General features: G+C 37.0%; 2 protein-coding genes across 2 annotated transcripts in view; one reads left to right on the top strand and one right to left on the bottom strand.

The window, feature by feature from the left end:
- Positions 1–435: 435 nt before the first annotated feature.
- On the bottom strand, positions 436–4,845 carry LOC106153678 (E3 ubiquitin-protein ligase RNF103-like). Its single transcript, XM_013527709.2, has 4 exons — positions 4,360–4,845; positions 3,990–4,132; positions 3,204–3,319; positions 436–2,883 (listed from the first exon to the last, which is right to left on the bottom strand). The coding sequence occupies exons 1-4, from the start codon at positions 4,583–4,585 to the stop codon at positions 1,248–1,250; spliced, it is 2,121 nt and encodes a 706-aa protein (XP_013383163.2). The 5' UTR covers positions 4,586–4,845; the 3' UTR covers positions 436–1,247.
- Positions 4,846–7,020: 2,175 nt separating this feature from the next.
- Positions 7,021–15,165, top strand: part of LOC106153658 (uncharacterized) — a 29,916-nt gene continuing 21,771 nt past the window's right edge. The window contains exons 1-6 of the mRNA XM_087000712.1: positions 7,021–7,176; positions 7,371–7,486; positions 7,928–8,813; positions 12,085–12,141; positions 12,412–12,527; positions 12,762–13,647. Of these exons, the coding sequence (XP_086856838.1) occupies positions 7,036–7,176; positions 7,371–7,486; positions 7,928–8,813; positions 12,085–12,141; positions 12,412–12,527; positions 12,762–13,647 (2,202 nt within the window). The 5' untranslated portion in view covers positions 7,021–7,035. The remainder of the gene's footprint in view (positions 7,177–7,370; positions 7,487–7,927; positions 8,814–12,084; positions 12,142–12,411; positions 12,528–12,761; positions 13,648–15,165) is intronic.

Genomic DNA, 15,165 nt, shown 5'->3' with positions numbered 1-15,165 from the left:
ATTTCCACAAACAAATAAGTAAACTTAGATGTATCAGAGCTCTATTGTGTCATATAATTGGTTGTTTTTGGGAGCCATGCACCCGCATGAAAGCTGGATGAAACCATATGCAAGTTCAACTCAGAGGAGGATCCAGCATTATTCGAAGAGGGGAGGGGGGGGTCTGCTGATGCGAAGTTAGTCTCCTTTTAAATGAATAATGAATACCCGTTCTGGGTAAATAAAAATATTGAAACTTAATTAAATCGCGAGAATATTTTTGACTTAAATGATTATTTTATTATTAATGGAAATTAAGCTACGATGTGTGGTACATATGCTGTGATTACGCTGTCCTTCATCTGTTGCGTTAGTCTACATTTTGCTATACATGCTGGGTATTTTTATGATCTGTGCGTACAATTTTTAAAGGTCTGGTTACGCCCCTGCAATGTATACATTTTTGATACCACATCTTTATTCACTCTGCTTCAGGTAATGGGAAAGATACATGCATTCTTTGTTTTTTCATGTAGGATAAGAAAATGAAATTCTCAGACAGAATTAGTAATGAATTGTAAGATTCAACAGGCCATTGAGATAAAACTAGGTGCTGTCTGAAGAGAAAACCAGTAAGCCAATTCCACATACTAATATAGTTTTTTTCATAAAGCACTTTCTTTGATTTTATTTAGGACTTGCAATTTGGAATATTACAACAAGTATCTTTTGTCATACACCAAATTAAAAATTCAGATGTCAATTTCTGGTGTAAACAGGAAATAAAGTGAAGCCATGTTTTCTACAAATACAGTAAATATTAATTTCCACTGCTATCTGTATTGGTTCTGCCAACAAATTATGAGAAAATGGTAAACTTTATTTATCCATTAGCTTGAGAAGGCTTGCAGGCAATAACTTATTAACTATTTAAATAAATGTACAAGATATAACCTTGTTCATGAAGATGCTTGAAATACTTCCATTTTTAAATTTCCAAAATAAGACTAACTATTTATCTCCATTTTCTTTTATCCAAACTTGAGGAAAGGCACTAACAGCATAAACCACCATCCAGTTAAATCTAACTGTAACATGATTTACCTCATTGTTGAAAGATGGAAGTTACTTTTGCAACAAATTCTAAGGATATTATTACTAGGTGTTCTAACTCTATAATGAAATTAAACAGCCACTGCTTGAGGATAACGGGCATTCAAGAGGAAATGACATGGCCCAAGTAATATAATGACCTTTTTACTAATAAATCATTCTTCGTGTAGATGGAGGCGGCAAGGTTTGGCTCTGTAAGATGGCCAGCGACACACTGGACAGCAATGGTTATCTCTGGAGAGCCACACCATAATACATTCCTCATGAAACGAGTGACCGCATGGAAGGCCACACAGCACATTTCCAATCTTGTAGCTGTCCAAACATATCACACAATCAGAGCACTCTAACATACCAGGTGGAAGACCATTTCTGTTTCTCTTAGGACTACGACTTTTGCGATTATTCACATTTGATTGGGTGTCTGCCTCCACTCCACAGTTATTTTTGTCTCCATCATTTGACCTTACTACAAACTTCTCCTCTGGAGTTGACTGTGCTGGTTGCTGGTGCCCACAAATGCATTTATAGTTAGCATCCATTATGTAACTGGCTGAATGGGGTGAAACATTCTGAACATTCTCATCACGGGAGTGACGAATAAGGTTTCCAAGTTGACATTTCTCACAGCTCTGGGGTGCGATATCCTGCTTCACATCTACATCTGTCTGTTCCTCTTCTGATCCAGAGCTGTTGAAGCTTCCATTAAATCTCCAGACAGGAAGATCCTTGACATAGTCACTGGAAATAACAGGCTGAAGCCAGAAACTTGGTACAGCCAGACGCTCAATAAGCATTTCCATTCCTTCTTCTAAATCAACTTGTGAGTTTAACGGACTGGTCAAACTAGTGGATGGACGGAAGAGGTAATTGTCCAACCGAACAGGTGCCCACCAAGGTACATTATTATTATTAGTGTCTGCCTGCTGGTCATCAACATTCCCTTTACTCCACAGACATCCTGCCACCACCCCAAACACTAAATAAATTACAACAGCTATGGCTTTGTGTGATATGTAAAAGTGTAAGTCTTTTCTCAGTAAACCTGCAAAATCTGTGCAGTTTACTATTCTGATGATTTTCAAGCCAACTTCACTCATGCTTTTCATCCAAGGGAACTGAAATACTGCAAGAATTGGAAGCCATAAAAATATCAGGAAACAGTTATACTTAACTACTGTCCACAAACATCTCCACAGCCGCCTTATTAATGTATCCTGATTTTGAAATACACTAGACATGCCACATATATTTACTATAAATAAGAAAAATATAAATAAATCATTTACTTCTGGCACAACAGTTCTCAAAAATAATTCCATACTTTTGTAATTATAATATTCCCCTGACTTTGAACCATAAGTATAATTTCTTTCTGGAGTCAAAATATGTAACAATGGTTCTTTTTCGCCTAGTTTCAAACGATCAGATATATTTGGGGGTTTCAGTGAAGAATTCACCACTAATCCAAATATAACTCTCCCAGTGAATTTTACACTCAATGCCGAAAAAAACATAGGTGGTAACACAGTCTTTGAATATAATACAACCCTGACAGGATATTCTGTTCTTTTCTTGACATCTTCATAACTGTACCAATCATTTGAAAAGTCAGTCCAGTTGTGGATTCTTTTAATTCTTGTGGCCAGGATTTGATTTATCCAATCAAATACAGCCTGTACTTTGGTTGAACCTGTGTATGTTCGAAGGATTACATTGTCCTTTGCACGGTAGCCATGAGGCAGAGCCATAACAAGACGAGATGTCATCCATAACTTTCTCTGACATAAACTGAAACAGAAAAGACACAAAAACTTATTTTTAATGATAGAGAAATAATCTACTGGTTATACAATAATAATAGCAATGTCATCCATAACTTTCTCTGACATAAACTCAAACAGAAAAGACACAAAAACTTGTTTTAAATGATAGAGAAATAATCTACTGGTTATACAATAATAATAGCAATACAATAGCCTTAATAGTAAAGAAAAAAGGAAAATCTGATATTCTAGTATAGTAGCATAAACAAAAGCATCACACTATTCTAACCCAATTAAGCTACATCCAGCCTAGATTTTAAATAAAGATTATCAATACACACATACCTTCTGTCTAGAGAACATTTAAACTTCCCAGTCCTGACACCAAAGCGAGACACCTTAGTCTGTATTAGTTTCCAGTCATCTTCAGCTATAAGTGGTTTCTCATCACTCGATACTACCTATTGTAGAGGAGTACGAATATATGTTAGCTACATGATCCCAATCTGCAAGTAATTTAGCAAACCAGTAGATTAAGTGTCATGTCAAGAGGTGGGATAGCTGTGAGTGTGAAATTAGAAGAATTATACTCAGTGAGTTTAGCATAATCAGGTGACCAGCATAATTTTAATAACATTTTAATTTTAGTCACTTAAAAGTGACTGTTAGAAAAACTAAATTAACTTGTATGTTAACATACCTATATATATAGGCATGGTGTACATGAACTGAAGAAATACTTGTTTGCACAATGAAACTGTCACTGGAGAATCATAAACGATCAAAGGCAAAATGGAAATGCACAGGCACATATATAAAACCATACACACTCAATACTTATTTTAATAAAATATTTTAACATTCATTGTAATATAAGTGCAACAGTAAAGTAGGAACAGACCTTAAATGGAATAAAGCACTTGTTAGCACCACATCACCTAGTAGTTCTCAAATGTTTTATATCAACTTTACAGTAAGATAAAAAGGTATAGTTATTTAATTTAAACAAAGCAACTGGGCCTACATGTATTTCACAAAAGTCAAAAGGGCTTAGTTTTAAACAAAATTCCTTCCATATTTTGTAAACTACCATACTACAGAATAGCCGGTCCAATGGAAGCTAATACAAACCTGCACTAGCCAGACACTGTCCTTTGTGTCCTCTACCTGTTCATAGAAATGAGACCCACAAGTGAAGTTTGTCCCCTCTGAAGACTCCTGAACAGTTTCATCATGCATGCAGGCCTGGTCCAGCTCACCCTCTGTAACCTCACCTACAATTTTAGGGTCAACTCCAAGAGTATTTCTTATGATGGTAAAATTATATAAAAAGTTAAAAATGTTAAACATAAGAATGAACTTCCAGTGTAACTCATCAACATATTTATGTATTTCATTAAAAACTCTTAAATACGGTGGGTTAACTTATGTTGACGATCCATCATCAAAATATTTCTACCACCAGAACTGAGGCATAATTATGTACATGATTAATACTTACCCATGTTATCTACCAAATCTTTGAGTTCCCGTTTTTCCACCACCCCTGCATAGCTGACCCCTCGCTGGTCTAGCAGCAATTTCAGCTTCCTTACGCTCAGCGCCATGGGGTCCAAGATCTTACTTGCCAAGTATCCGGTTTCATACCAAGATACTGCCTCAAGAATCCGAGCTAAGACGAACAGTATCAAAATATAAATCATCAAGAGCAAAAGTTTGAGATACATAATGTATCGACTTTGTTTACATATGCAAATGAGTGGTTTGTACACGTCAACACCACAACGAAATATCTTCCCTTTGATGATGATGGCAAAATTGCCTTCTCTTTCCTGTCGAATTAATCGCGGTTCAGATCATGAACCGTTGGTCCAGTGGTCCACTGTGCCTGTCAGAGAACTCCTGAAGTCAGTCTTGTTTTCCTGACAGGCACTTTGACACCACCGAGTTCCAAGATGGCGGATCAACAAATCACATGACCACATAAGGCCCTTTAAAGTCACATGACTTACCTAGTCTTCAAAAAGAGGGAATTTTGACTGTGTATAAACTGTTACTACACAAATTCATGTAAACCGCATTTATTAAGGACCTGATTTGTATATTTTAAGCATAAAAAGCTGTAAATGTGAACCATGTCTGTGTTTTCTGGTTATTTGGATTTTTTAATCACTCAGTAAAAAGAAATGTTACAGTCATTTACCAAAAAACAGCAGCAGCAGCAACAACAACAACAACAACAACACCAACAACAATAATAATAATAATAATATGATGATGATGATGATGAAATATAATTATTTTCATGATAATGATTTTGGAACAATAGGTAAAAAGTTATATTTATAATCATTTATGCTACAACTTATCATTATTGTTGTTTCAACCATTAAGGCTCTGTTCTCACAACTTTTAGATCGATCTATCACCGCGGGGAGTCTCACTAGATTACTGTCAGATAATCCCCCTTAAGTGTCCGTCCCCGCCTACTACAAGCTTTAAGGGGTAATTAACTTTCGTGTCCGCCCGGCTGACAGCTATTTAGCGTGAACCCCCAGGGAGTTAGGTCGATCCAATGTAGGTCGATCTAATCTATGAGAATGGGGTGAAAGGCTCTGTTCTCACAACTTTTAGATCGATCTATCACCGCGGGGAGTCTCACTAGATTACTGTCAGATAATCCCCCTTAAGTGTCCGTCCCCGCCTACTACAAGCTTTGAGGGGTAATTAACTTTCGTGTCCGCCCGACTGACAGCTATTTAGCGTGAACCCCCAGGGAGTTAGGTCGATCCAATGTAGGTCGATCTAATCTATGAGAATGGGGTGTATGACAGTCCTGCATGGAAATTGTATAAGATATTTATTAAACATATGGAAATATTTCAAACAAAAAATGGCAATCTATTGATGAAAAGATCTATTAAAGGCAAATACACCGCAAGACTTAAGTTTAAGACTTTTAATATGCGCGTTATTTTTGTGGTGTCAAGTTAAAACTATGCAATCAAAACTATATATAGCATCGCTATTTACATCTGTTTGCCTAGCATTTAAAAAACACGTAAATGTAGCACAACGGTAAATATATTGAAAAAACTAAAGAAGGTTAGCATGAGACGGACCATTCGGACTGTCAAACTGTTGAACAGTGAGATAACTATCAAACAACAGCTGAGTACAGGATGAAGCTCTTCAGTTCAATTAATTGCCTGAAAACATTAGGAAGAAGATAATTATTCGTTGCGTCAAACTATCCAGGCGTATTCATACTGTTCTTTTAGAAGCCATGGTGTACTGGATGAAAATAAACCAGTTTCATCTTGAAATACTCGCAGGTCGTGATTACACCCCAACCCCACCAATCTTAAATCACGGGGATTTCTGCAATGATTGTAAGATGTTCGATTGTTCACAAAGGGAAAAATATTACATGCATTTTTTACATCGCCTGTAACATCTCGGCACGTCAATAGCACGTGGCTCTTAAGACAATAATAAAAATTCAGAAGGATGGAAAAATAACAATACTTCAGAAAATTTACCGTTTCAAGATTGAACAGTCAATACGAACACTTGAAAACTTTCAAAATAACAATAATAAACATCGGCTCATCAAACTTCGGTTTGTATGATCGTACTTTTTGGTAAATTTGGCTGTTGTACAGTCCAGTCACTTTAAGACTTTATGACATTCATGGGCTTCCCCTTGTTTCAACTGTCTTTTCTTTCGTTCAAATTTAGTTTTAATTTTTAAAATGGACGACAAAAATCCATGAACTGTATGTGTCACATTTATTTGGGGAAAAACACAAGGCATGGTTTTGTTGAAATTCTTCCGAATTAAAAGATTAAAGCGTTTTCCACGATTAATTAGCTCAATATGATAAGATGACAGATACCCCTTTGATCAGTTAACAGTCTTGAAAGAACCCATATCTCAGATAAAATCGTGCATCTCCAGATAGTTCAGGTGGGTCGCAAATGTCGCTTCTGAAGCCATGATCTGCAGGTGAATGGCGGCGGGATTAAGACTGATCACGGGACACGCCTTAAACGGGACATCCCTTTCGCTTTCCCTTAAAGGTATCATTAACGGGTTAAAAGCAGTTAACACCTAGCCGATCCGTGCCCATAACTTCTGACCAATCAAAACAAACTGCGCAAAGTTGGAAGAACGATGAATCCCTTTAAAAGCTGGAAAATTTTAAACAAGTGTCAGTCATCTTTGCCAGAGCAAGATCGCAGAAGAAGCATTATAAAGAAGCACCGAGGAATAATATACTGTCTCCTGTGTGTTGGAATAAAGCCCGAACGAGAGGTAAGACTGCCTTCTAATTAGGGTTAACTGGTAGATTAATATGGCATTAAAACTAAAAAAAACAGAGGACACTTACAGAAAACCTTCCGGTCAGGAATATTTGGTGAAGAACTGAGAGTTCTGATATATAAATGAGAGAGATAAATTGAAACAAATATCAACGGAGTAAACGAAATGATACCTCCTCTTTTCAGATAACCATGAGTATGTGGATGAACCCCTCCCACCACTTCCCAAGTCATTTCACTGCAGCCTGGCCACCACATCTCCTTCAGCTTCAGTATGATAACGACCAACATAGCTCTGAAAGGTAAGAAACGTTTTCATAAACATTAACTGACCCCACTCACGCTGATAAGTTGCCAGACACTATTTTTCCGCGTAAAATTTGCATTGGATCTACGTGTTTTAAGCTGCCAGACATTATTTTTCCTCGTTAAATTTGCATTGGAACTTGGCCTTCTAATTCTGAGAGTGAATCATTCCGATATGCACCTTTCTTTAATATAGAAACGTGCTTAACGTCATTTTAGAAATGAAAATACGAATGTGGTTTTAGTTGAAAATATAATCAGAGAAAAGTGACAAAGAAGCCACTACAGTTAACATTCACTATGAACAGATAAACGATTTGTTATATCATTGTTATTATTGAAGGTTCGCGTCTTTGAAGACGATAAATAATATGTGCACATCTAATTGAAATTCATCAAAATAAAAATTTTAACATATGTTTATGTGTATATCTTAGGTTCTCTGGTGAACCATGGGGCAGTGGCTTCCTATTGACTCCTGTTCCTGTACAGCAAGTGTCTTACAACCAGTCAACAAACGACCTCAACCAGGCTATCGGCCGCATCCGAGAACTTGACCAACATTCTGCTGACCAGACAACCAATTTCACAACCCTAGAAACAGGCCAACCTCACATTGACTTCTACGCGGATAATGAAGACAGTGGAAAGGACGCAAGCCATTCAAACAACACCGCCACTTATGATCTGGACGTCAAACAGACCAGTCCAGATGAGTTTGATATCTACAGGTTACCTCCAGCCAGAGAAACTACAGACTTGGCTCTGATTGCTGAAATGCTGAGGGAGGAATTGGAATCTGGCTACAACTCTCCTGACAGCGAATGTGACATTCTAGAGCACGAGGACACCGCTGATGGCGTCCTCAGCCGTCAAGTTGACTTCATTTCACTAGTGGAAGGCTCTGTGGCCCGTACTCCTTCTAATCGTAAACGTCAACGTGACAATACTGATGTCACATCAACATCTTACTCTCCACCCGCAAAGCGACACTTCTGTCACCTTTGTGACAAGCATTTCAGTAGTAAAAACAATCTCAACAACCACATTCGCAGTCACTCTGGTTCCACTGACCGCCCGTTTAAGTGTCAATACTGCAGCAAATGCTTTACGCAGATGTGCTCCCTTAAGACCCACGTTCGCCTTCACACTGGAGAGCGTCCTTACCAGTGTCCCACATGCCATCGCCGCTTTGCTGACGTCTCTACTTGCAGCAAACATCAGCGTATCCACACCGGAGAGAAACCTTACTCGTGTGATGTGTGTGGCAAATCATTTAGCCAGTCTGGAAATATGCTGCGACACAAAAGGAGCCACCACTCATAATGCAAACTATAACATCTACTGCATTAACAATGTGCGTATTTTCCGGGAAAAGCGCTCACAAACTGACCAAATACGAAAAACCATTCCATATATGCACATCCTTTTATTGTTCATATAATATAAAGAGATTGCATATTTCCCCAATTCATATTCTTGCTGGATTCGCCAAATAACTTGGTTCGTTATGTGTAAATATGGGTGTATTGTATTACTGTTTATAGTATGTTCTCATGTGACTCTGATATCTGGTAACGATTTAAGTGATAGATTGCCAATAAGTTGTCAATATTGTATGTATATCTTGTTTATTTCCAAACGCTCTAGACATAAACAATAACGACTTAAGCTTGTTTAGTTATTATGCTTGTTAGATAATCAGTATATGATTATGGAATAATATCATCCATTGGTAAAATCGTTATGTACTGCCAAATATAGAAAGTTTACATTTATTTTGTAATCCTAATAAATGTAATATTTATGACTTATTTTTTTAATTATTTGATATAATACCATTCAGATAAAATTCAAATCGTATTTACCCGAGCCCCGATAAGAATTTGACTAAACCTACACACTTCATTAAACCAGGTATCATTTACACGGCAAAATTTAACGACCGAAACAACTACTACTGTCAAAAACAATTAATATTAACCAGAATTATCGTGTACCGTTATGATACTTAAAAGGCCAAAACGCTGCGTAAACCCCATTTTTATAACATTAAGGAAATCACAGAAATTGGCCAATTTGTCTTCGTCATCAGCAGCTATCATGTTAGCCCTGGTGTAATGTTTTAGTCTTCGGCAGAGCTAAACAGAGAACTGAAATTTAGTATCATTTAGAATGAGTGGACTAATTCGTCCTTAATAAAATTAAATTTTCAGAGTTTTGAAGTTTCTGTCATTTAATATAAGAATAGAATACCTTGGCTGAGTTATAGCTTGTGAAATTAATAACCTTTACTTCCAGCATACGGGACTGTTCGGCTATCTGGGTTGTTATCTGATAACCTCTGATTACAGGTAAACCGTCTACCTGATCAGTACACTGGGGCTCTCTGCCTCAGGTACAGAAAAGAAAAAAGTTAACTGCAATTTTTCCCTCAGGTGTGATCTACTGGATTGCATAAAACAACCTAAAGTTTTATCAAAAACGGTTCCTTACAGCATTTTACGCTGCTTCTCACTATTTCTTTTCCGTTATGGCCCTAGACCTGGAGTATGAACATCAGTTCCTGATAAATAGAAGACTGGTTCGAAAATTTTGTGCCGATTTCACTATCTCTCAAGAATTGCAAGAACTGACTGAGAATGAATCACAATCAAGTAAGGGCGTAAAGAATTTGTCACGATTAAACTAAGAACCCTGGAATTAATAAAACCTTGGCGATTTGTGGAATTCGTAGTCGGTGTGAAATACAGGCACATACCACACGTGTACCGCCGTAGCGCGTGCCCGGCATGTGTCACGATTGACAACTAACTTTATTCATTTTTATTATCTCCACAAATGAAGGGGGTGATGTTTTCATGCTTGTTTAATGATGATTGCTATAGGACAAATTTTCTCTAAAAGGGTTATCGACAAAAGTTGACAAATTCGTCAGCATAGGCATTCAGGAGGGAAAGGGAATTTGCAATTTTAACCGAATCCTGGTCAGCTAATGTTTTATATAGAACTGTCAATAATCTTTTTCCCATCAGCAGTGTTGCGCTTTTGTAACATTCTTTTTGTTTTTGTTTTCAAATCCCTAAACATTTCCTATGAATTAAAATTCTCTTCTGTATAGCACGATTCTTTCATTTCATATCAGAGTGAGAATACTTCGCTGGGTTCTCGATTGTGAAACACCTCTCACTTCCAGCATAAAGGACTGATCGGCTGTCTGGATTGTTATCAGATTTTTGTGATCACAGGTAAACCGTCCACCTGATCATTTCACTGAGGCTGTGTGTCTCGGATATAAAAAATGAACAACAGTAATTTCTTCCTCTGGCATGATCTACTGCATTAGATAAACAGCCAAAAGTTTGATCAAAGACGGTTCATTAAGTTCGCCTTGAGACACTTTCACTATTTCTGTTCCGTTACGTCAAGAACAGTGCGTGGTAACTCGATGCTTGTCAGTCGTACCTCTTACTATATCAGACATTATGAGTACCACCAATCTTTTTTTTCCTATCAAAAGGTTTGTGCTCTTGTTGCGCTCTATTGTTGCTGTTGTTTTCAAATTTTTAAGCATGACATATTAAATTTAATTCTCTACTATTTTGTACGATTTTCATTTTATATAAGAAAGAGATTACTTAGCTGGGCTATGGCTTGAGAAAACCTCTTGCTTCCAGCGCAAGGGACTAATTAATATTGATGGTTATCAGATAAACTCTGACCACAAGTATAACGCCCATCTTATCAGCTCACCGAGAAACAAAATGACAGCCGTTAGTTATTTCTCAGGTATGATCCACTGCTTTAGACAAAACAATCAATATTTTGATCAAAGATTAAAACCATTAAAACACAAACATAAGTAACTGATGTCAATGGTTCCAAATTTGTAACATGTACAGTAAGATATGGTTATCTACTTGGTTATTAAAATATATCATTAAATTGAAAATAACTAAAACCTCGAATGCAGGGACGAGACGAGCGATAAAATATAAATAGGATATTTTTTCCCGAGGAAAACTCATTTTTGCGCGTAAACCCCCGTAAAGCACCTTTCACAAAAAAATAAAATAAATAAAATAAAAATACAAACGACGTTTGCTAAGATAGAAAAATTTTGTGTTGGAATGGTTGATTGTTAAGAAGCATTTGCAAGGGATCTAATCCTACTGTAAGTGGTCCGTTAATTTGAGGTGAGAATCAGATAAGACCTGATTACACGTGTCCTTCTCCTCTGATCATTTAATCAAAGGTCTTTCGGGTTTAGATAATTCAGTTAATTACTCCTCGGATCATTGCGCTAGATCATTGAAGTGTGCTGTCACCTTCACAAAACCAAGATATACAGGTAAATGGGAAAGAAGATAAAGATCGATCAAAGGACACGCCTTAACGGGTTGCTCCGCTTCCCCTAAAGGGATAATTAAGGGTGTCATCAAAAGTTAGCTGATCTGTGACCATTGAAAATTTCTGGCCAATTGCAGGACAGAGCGCAAAGTTGGGAGCATGACGGATTTCTTTAAAGGCTGTGAAAGTTTCAAGAACTTTCAGAATCTTCTTTGCTAGAGCTATAACGCAGACGTAACAAGAGACGCACCCAGAACCATTATACTACATCTACTGTGTCGGAAGAAAACCTGAACAAGAGGTATGTGCGTTTTTTAATCTATAGTAAAAAAATATATGTTGCTATGGTATTCATCATGTTGAAAGTAATACACTGAAGCAAATTCTTTAAACTGCAGGTAATGACACACTAAATTAAACTCAATTGCAATTTGAAAAAAAATGATATTATAGATAAAATCGATATCGAATCACTTTTGTCAACGATTTTTTTATTCAGCAGTTGAAGAAAGAAATTGTGATACATTGTATATTTTTGCATTTTTTTTTAAACATCATATTACCATTTCAGATAACTATGAGTATGTGGATGAACCCCTCCCATCACTTCACCAGTCATTTCACTGCAGCCTGGCCACCACATCTCCTTCAGTCTCAGTATGATAACGACCAACATACCTATGAAAGGTAAGAAGCATTGTAGAAACATTAAGTGGCTCCAGTTACTCCGAAAATTAATTCAATCACATTCTTGAGCAATCTTCTCAATGTTTTGTGTGTTTAATTTATGCGATTAGATATGGCCCGTCAGAAATATCACAACGTCATCTTTTAAATTACTTTCAATTTTAAATTTTCAATAACTGAAATGCATTATTTACATGAATAGCGCATTTGATATTTTTGTATCTTTTATTGTAGGTTACCTGGTAAATCGTGCAGCAGTGGCTTCCTCCTGACTCCTGTTCCTGCACAGCAAGTGTCTTACAACCAGTCAACGTGCGACCTGAAGCATGTCATCGGCCGCATTCGAGAACTTGACCAACATTCCACTGACCAGACGACCAATTTCACAACCCTAGAGACAGGCCAACCTCACACTGACTTCTACGCGGATAATGAAGACAGTAGACAAGACCCAATCCGTTCAAACAAGACCGCCGCTAACGCTTTGAACGTCAAACGAAAATGTCCAAATGGGTTTGACATCTACAGGTTACCTCCAGCCAGAGAAACTACTGACTTGTCTCTGATTGTTGAAATGCTGAGGGAGGAATTAGAATCTGGCTATAACTCTCCTGACAGTGATTGTGACATTCTGGACCACGAAGACACCGATGATGGCGTCCTCAGCCGTCAAGTTGACTTCATTTCACAAGTGGAAGGCTCTGTGGCCCGTACTCCTTCTAATCGTAAACGTCAACGTGACAATACTGATTTCACATCATCAACAGACTGTCCACCCGCAAAACGACACTTCTGTCACCTTAGTGAAAAGCATTTCAGTGGTAAAAACAATCTCAACAACCACATTCGTAGCCACCCTGCTTCCACCGATCGCCCGTTTAAGTGTCCACACTGCAGCAAGTGCTTTACGCAGATGTGCTCTCTGAAGACCCACATTCGCCTTCACACTGGAGAGCGTCCTTACCAGTGTCCCACGTGCCACCGCCGCTTTGCTGACGCCTCTACCTGTAACAAACATCAACGTATCCACACCGGAGAGAAACCTTACTCGTGTGATGTGTGTGGAAAATCATTCAGTCAGTCTGGGAATATGTTACGACACAAAAGGAGCCACCACTCATAATGCAAACTGTAATTTTAACTGATTAGCAATGTACAAATAAAGCTGTGAAAAAAGCTCACATATTGACCAAATATGCAAACTTTTCCTTTTATTACGTTTCCCATTATATCGAGGATTATCCATGTAAGATGAAGTGATTGTACATGTATATTTCCCAATTCATGTTGTTGCTGGAGTCGCCAAAGTTGCTTGATAATTTAAAAATTGGGGTGTATTATATCAATGTTTATACTAAGTTTTCATGTGACTGTGATATTTGATTGTGACGGTTGAAGTGATAGATTGCCAATAAGTTGTCAATATTGTATACATGTATATTTAAAAGATATCAAAACACAAACAATAACGTTTTCAGCGTGTTAAGTTATTATGCTTGTCAGATTTATTCTTCTACATGACTCTGGAATAATATCATCCAGTGGTAAAAGCGTTATATATTGCCAATTATAGAAAATGTACACTTTGTATCGCAACCCTAATAAATGAAATATATGTAACTTTATTTTTTCTAATTATTTGATACCGTTCAGATAAAATTCAAATACTGGTCAGTATTTACCAATGCCTCAGATACCAAAAAGAAATTCACTAAACATCATTTCACTAAACTTAATCGTCCAGATAAGAGAACTAAGCAAAATGAGGTATTGTATCTTTCCTGATCAGGAGGTGGTTGAGGAGTGACCTCGAGTGCTCTTCACAGACTTTCACAGAAAGACAGCGAAGTTTCTTTTAAGAAGTATTAAAATAACATGCGACTTCGTAAGCCTATAGGGATGGACCTATACTAATATATTCATACTTATATATTATGTGTTATATTTGTGTATATTTGTGTAAATAAATCTTTTAAACATAAATGTCAAAAATCGGCAGACGTGTCAACGTCTTCGTCATCAGCACAAGTAACGGTTGTTCTGGTGGATATTTTTTTTCTTCACAAGAGTTTTGTTGAAGTTAAACGGAGAACAGAAGCCTGTAGTCCTATAAACTCAATCTTTGGTGATTATTTCACTTTAATTGTCAATCACAGTATAAATTTATGTTTAATTTTTCACTTGGTACTGTTATGTAAAAAAAGTTCTCTTTTGGGGGGCATGAGAAAAAAAAACCTAAATAAATTAACGCTTTTTTCACATTTGCATTGGTTGTTTCTCCTTGACTTTACCATTCCTCCAGCTTCACATATTTAACAATATAAACAATAATAATGAAAGAAACAGGGCGATATGCATACCAAAATATCCGTGTACCAACCATTTTGGGCAAAAGTGTATGTTGTGTTAAATTTGTGTATATTCGGTACTATCACAGAAATAAATCTTTTAAACATAAATTAAATGGCAAAAATTGTCCGACATGTGAACGTCTTCGTCATCAGCACATGTAGCGGTTTTCCTGGCAGTTTTGTTTCTTCACAAGAGTTTTGTTGAAGTTAAACGGAGAACAGAAGTCTGTAGTCCTAAAAACTCAAACGTAAAGGTCATTGTGTTGCTCACCATCTTTACTGATTAT

Source organism: Lingula anatina, chromosome 1 (assembly GCF_051362555.1).
Source record: "Lingula anatina isolate TDL-2025a chromosome 1, LinAna3.0, whole genome shotgun sequence".
Classification (NCBI taxonomy): domain Eukaryota; kingdom Metazoa; phylum Brachiopoda; class Lingulata; order Lingulida; family Lingulidae; genus Lingula; species Lingula anatina.
The sequence above is the reverse complement of the archived record's forward strand: the minus strand, read 5'-3'. Positions and strand labels throughout refer to the sequence as shown.

Coding starts and splice junctions, on each gene's coding strand:
- LOC106153678 (XM_013527709.2), bottom strand. CDS start 4,585: ATGTATCTCAAACTTTTGCTCTTGATGATTTATATTTTGATACTGTTC. Junction 3,320..3,989: donor ACAGTGTCTGGCTAGTGCAG/GTTTGTATTAGC, acceptor CCTCTACAATAG/GTAGTATCGAGTGATGAGAA. Junction 2,884..3,203: donor AAATGTTCTCTAGACAGAAG/GTATGTGTGTAT, acceptor TTTCTGTTTCAG/TTTATGTCAGAGAAAGTTAT.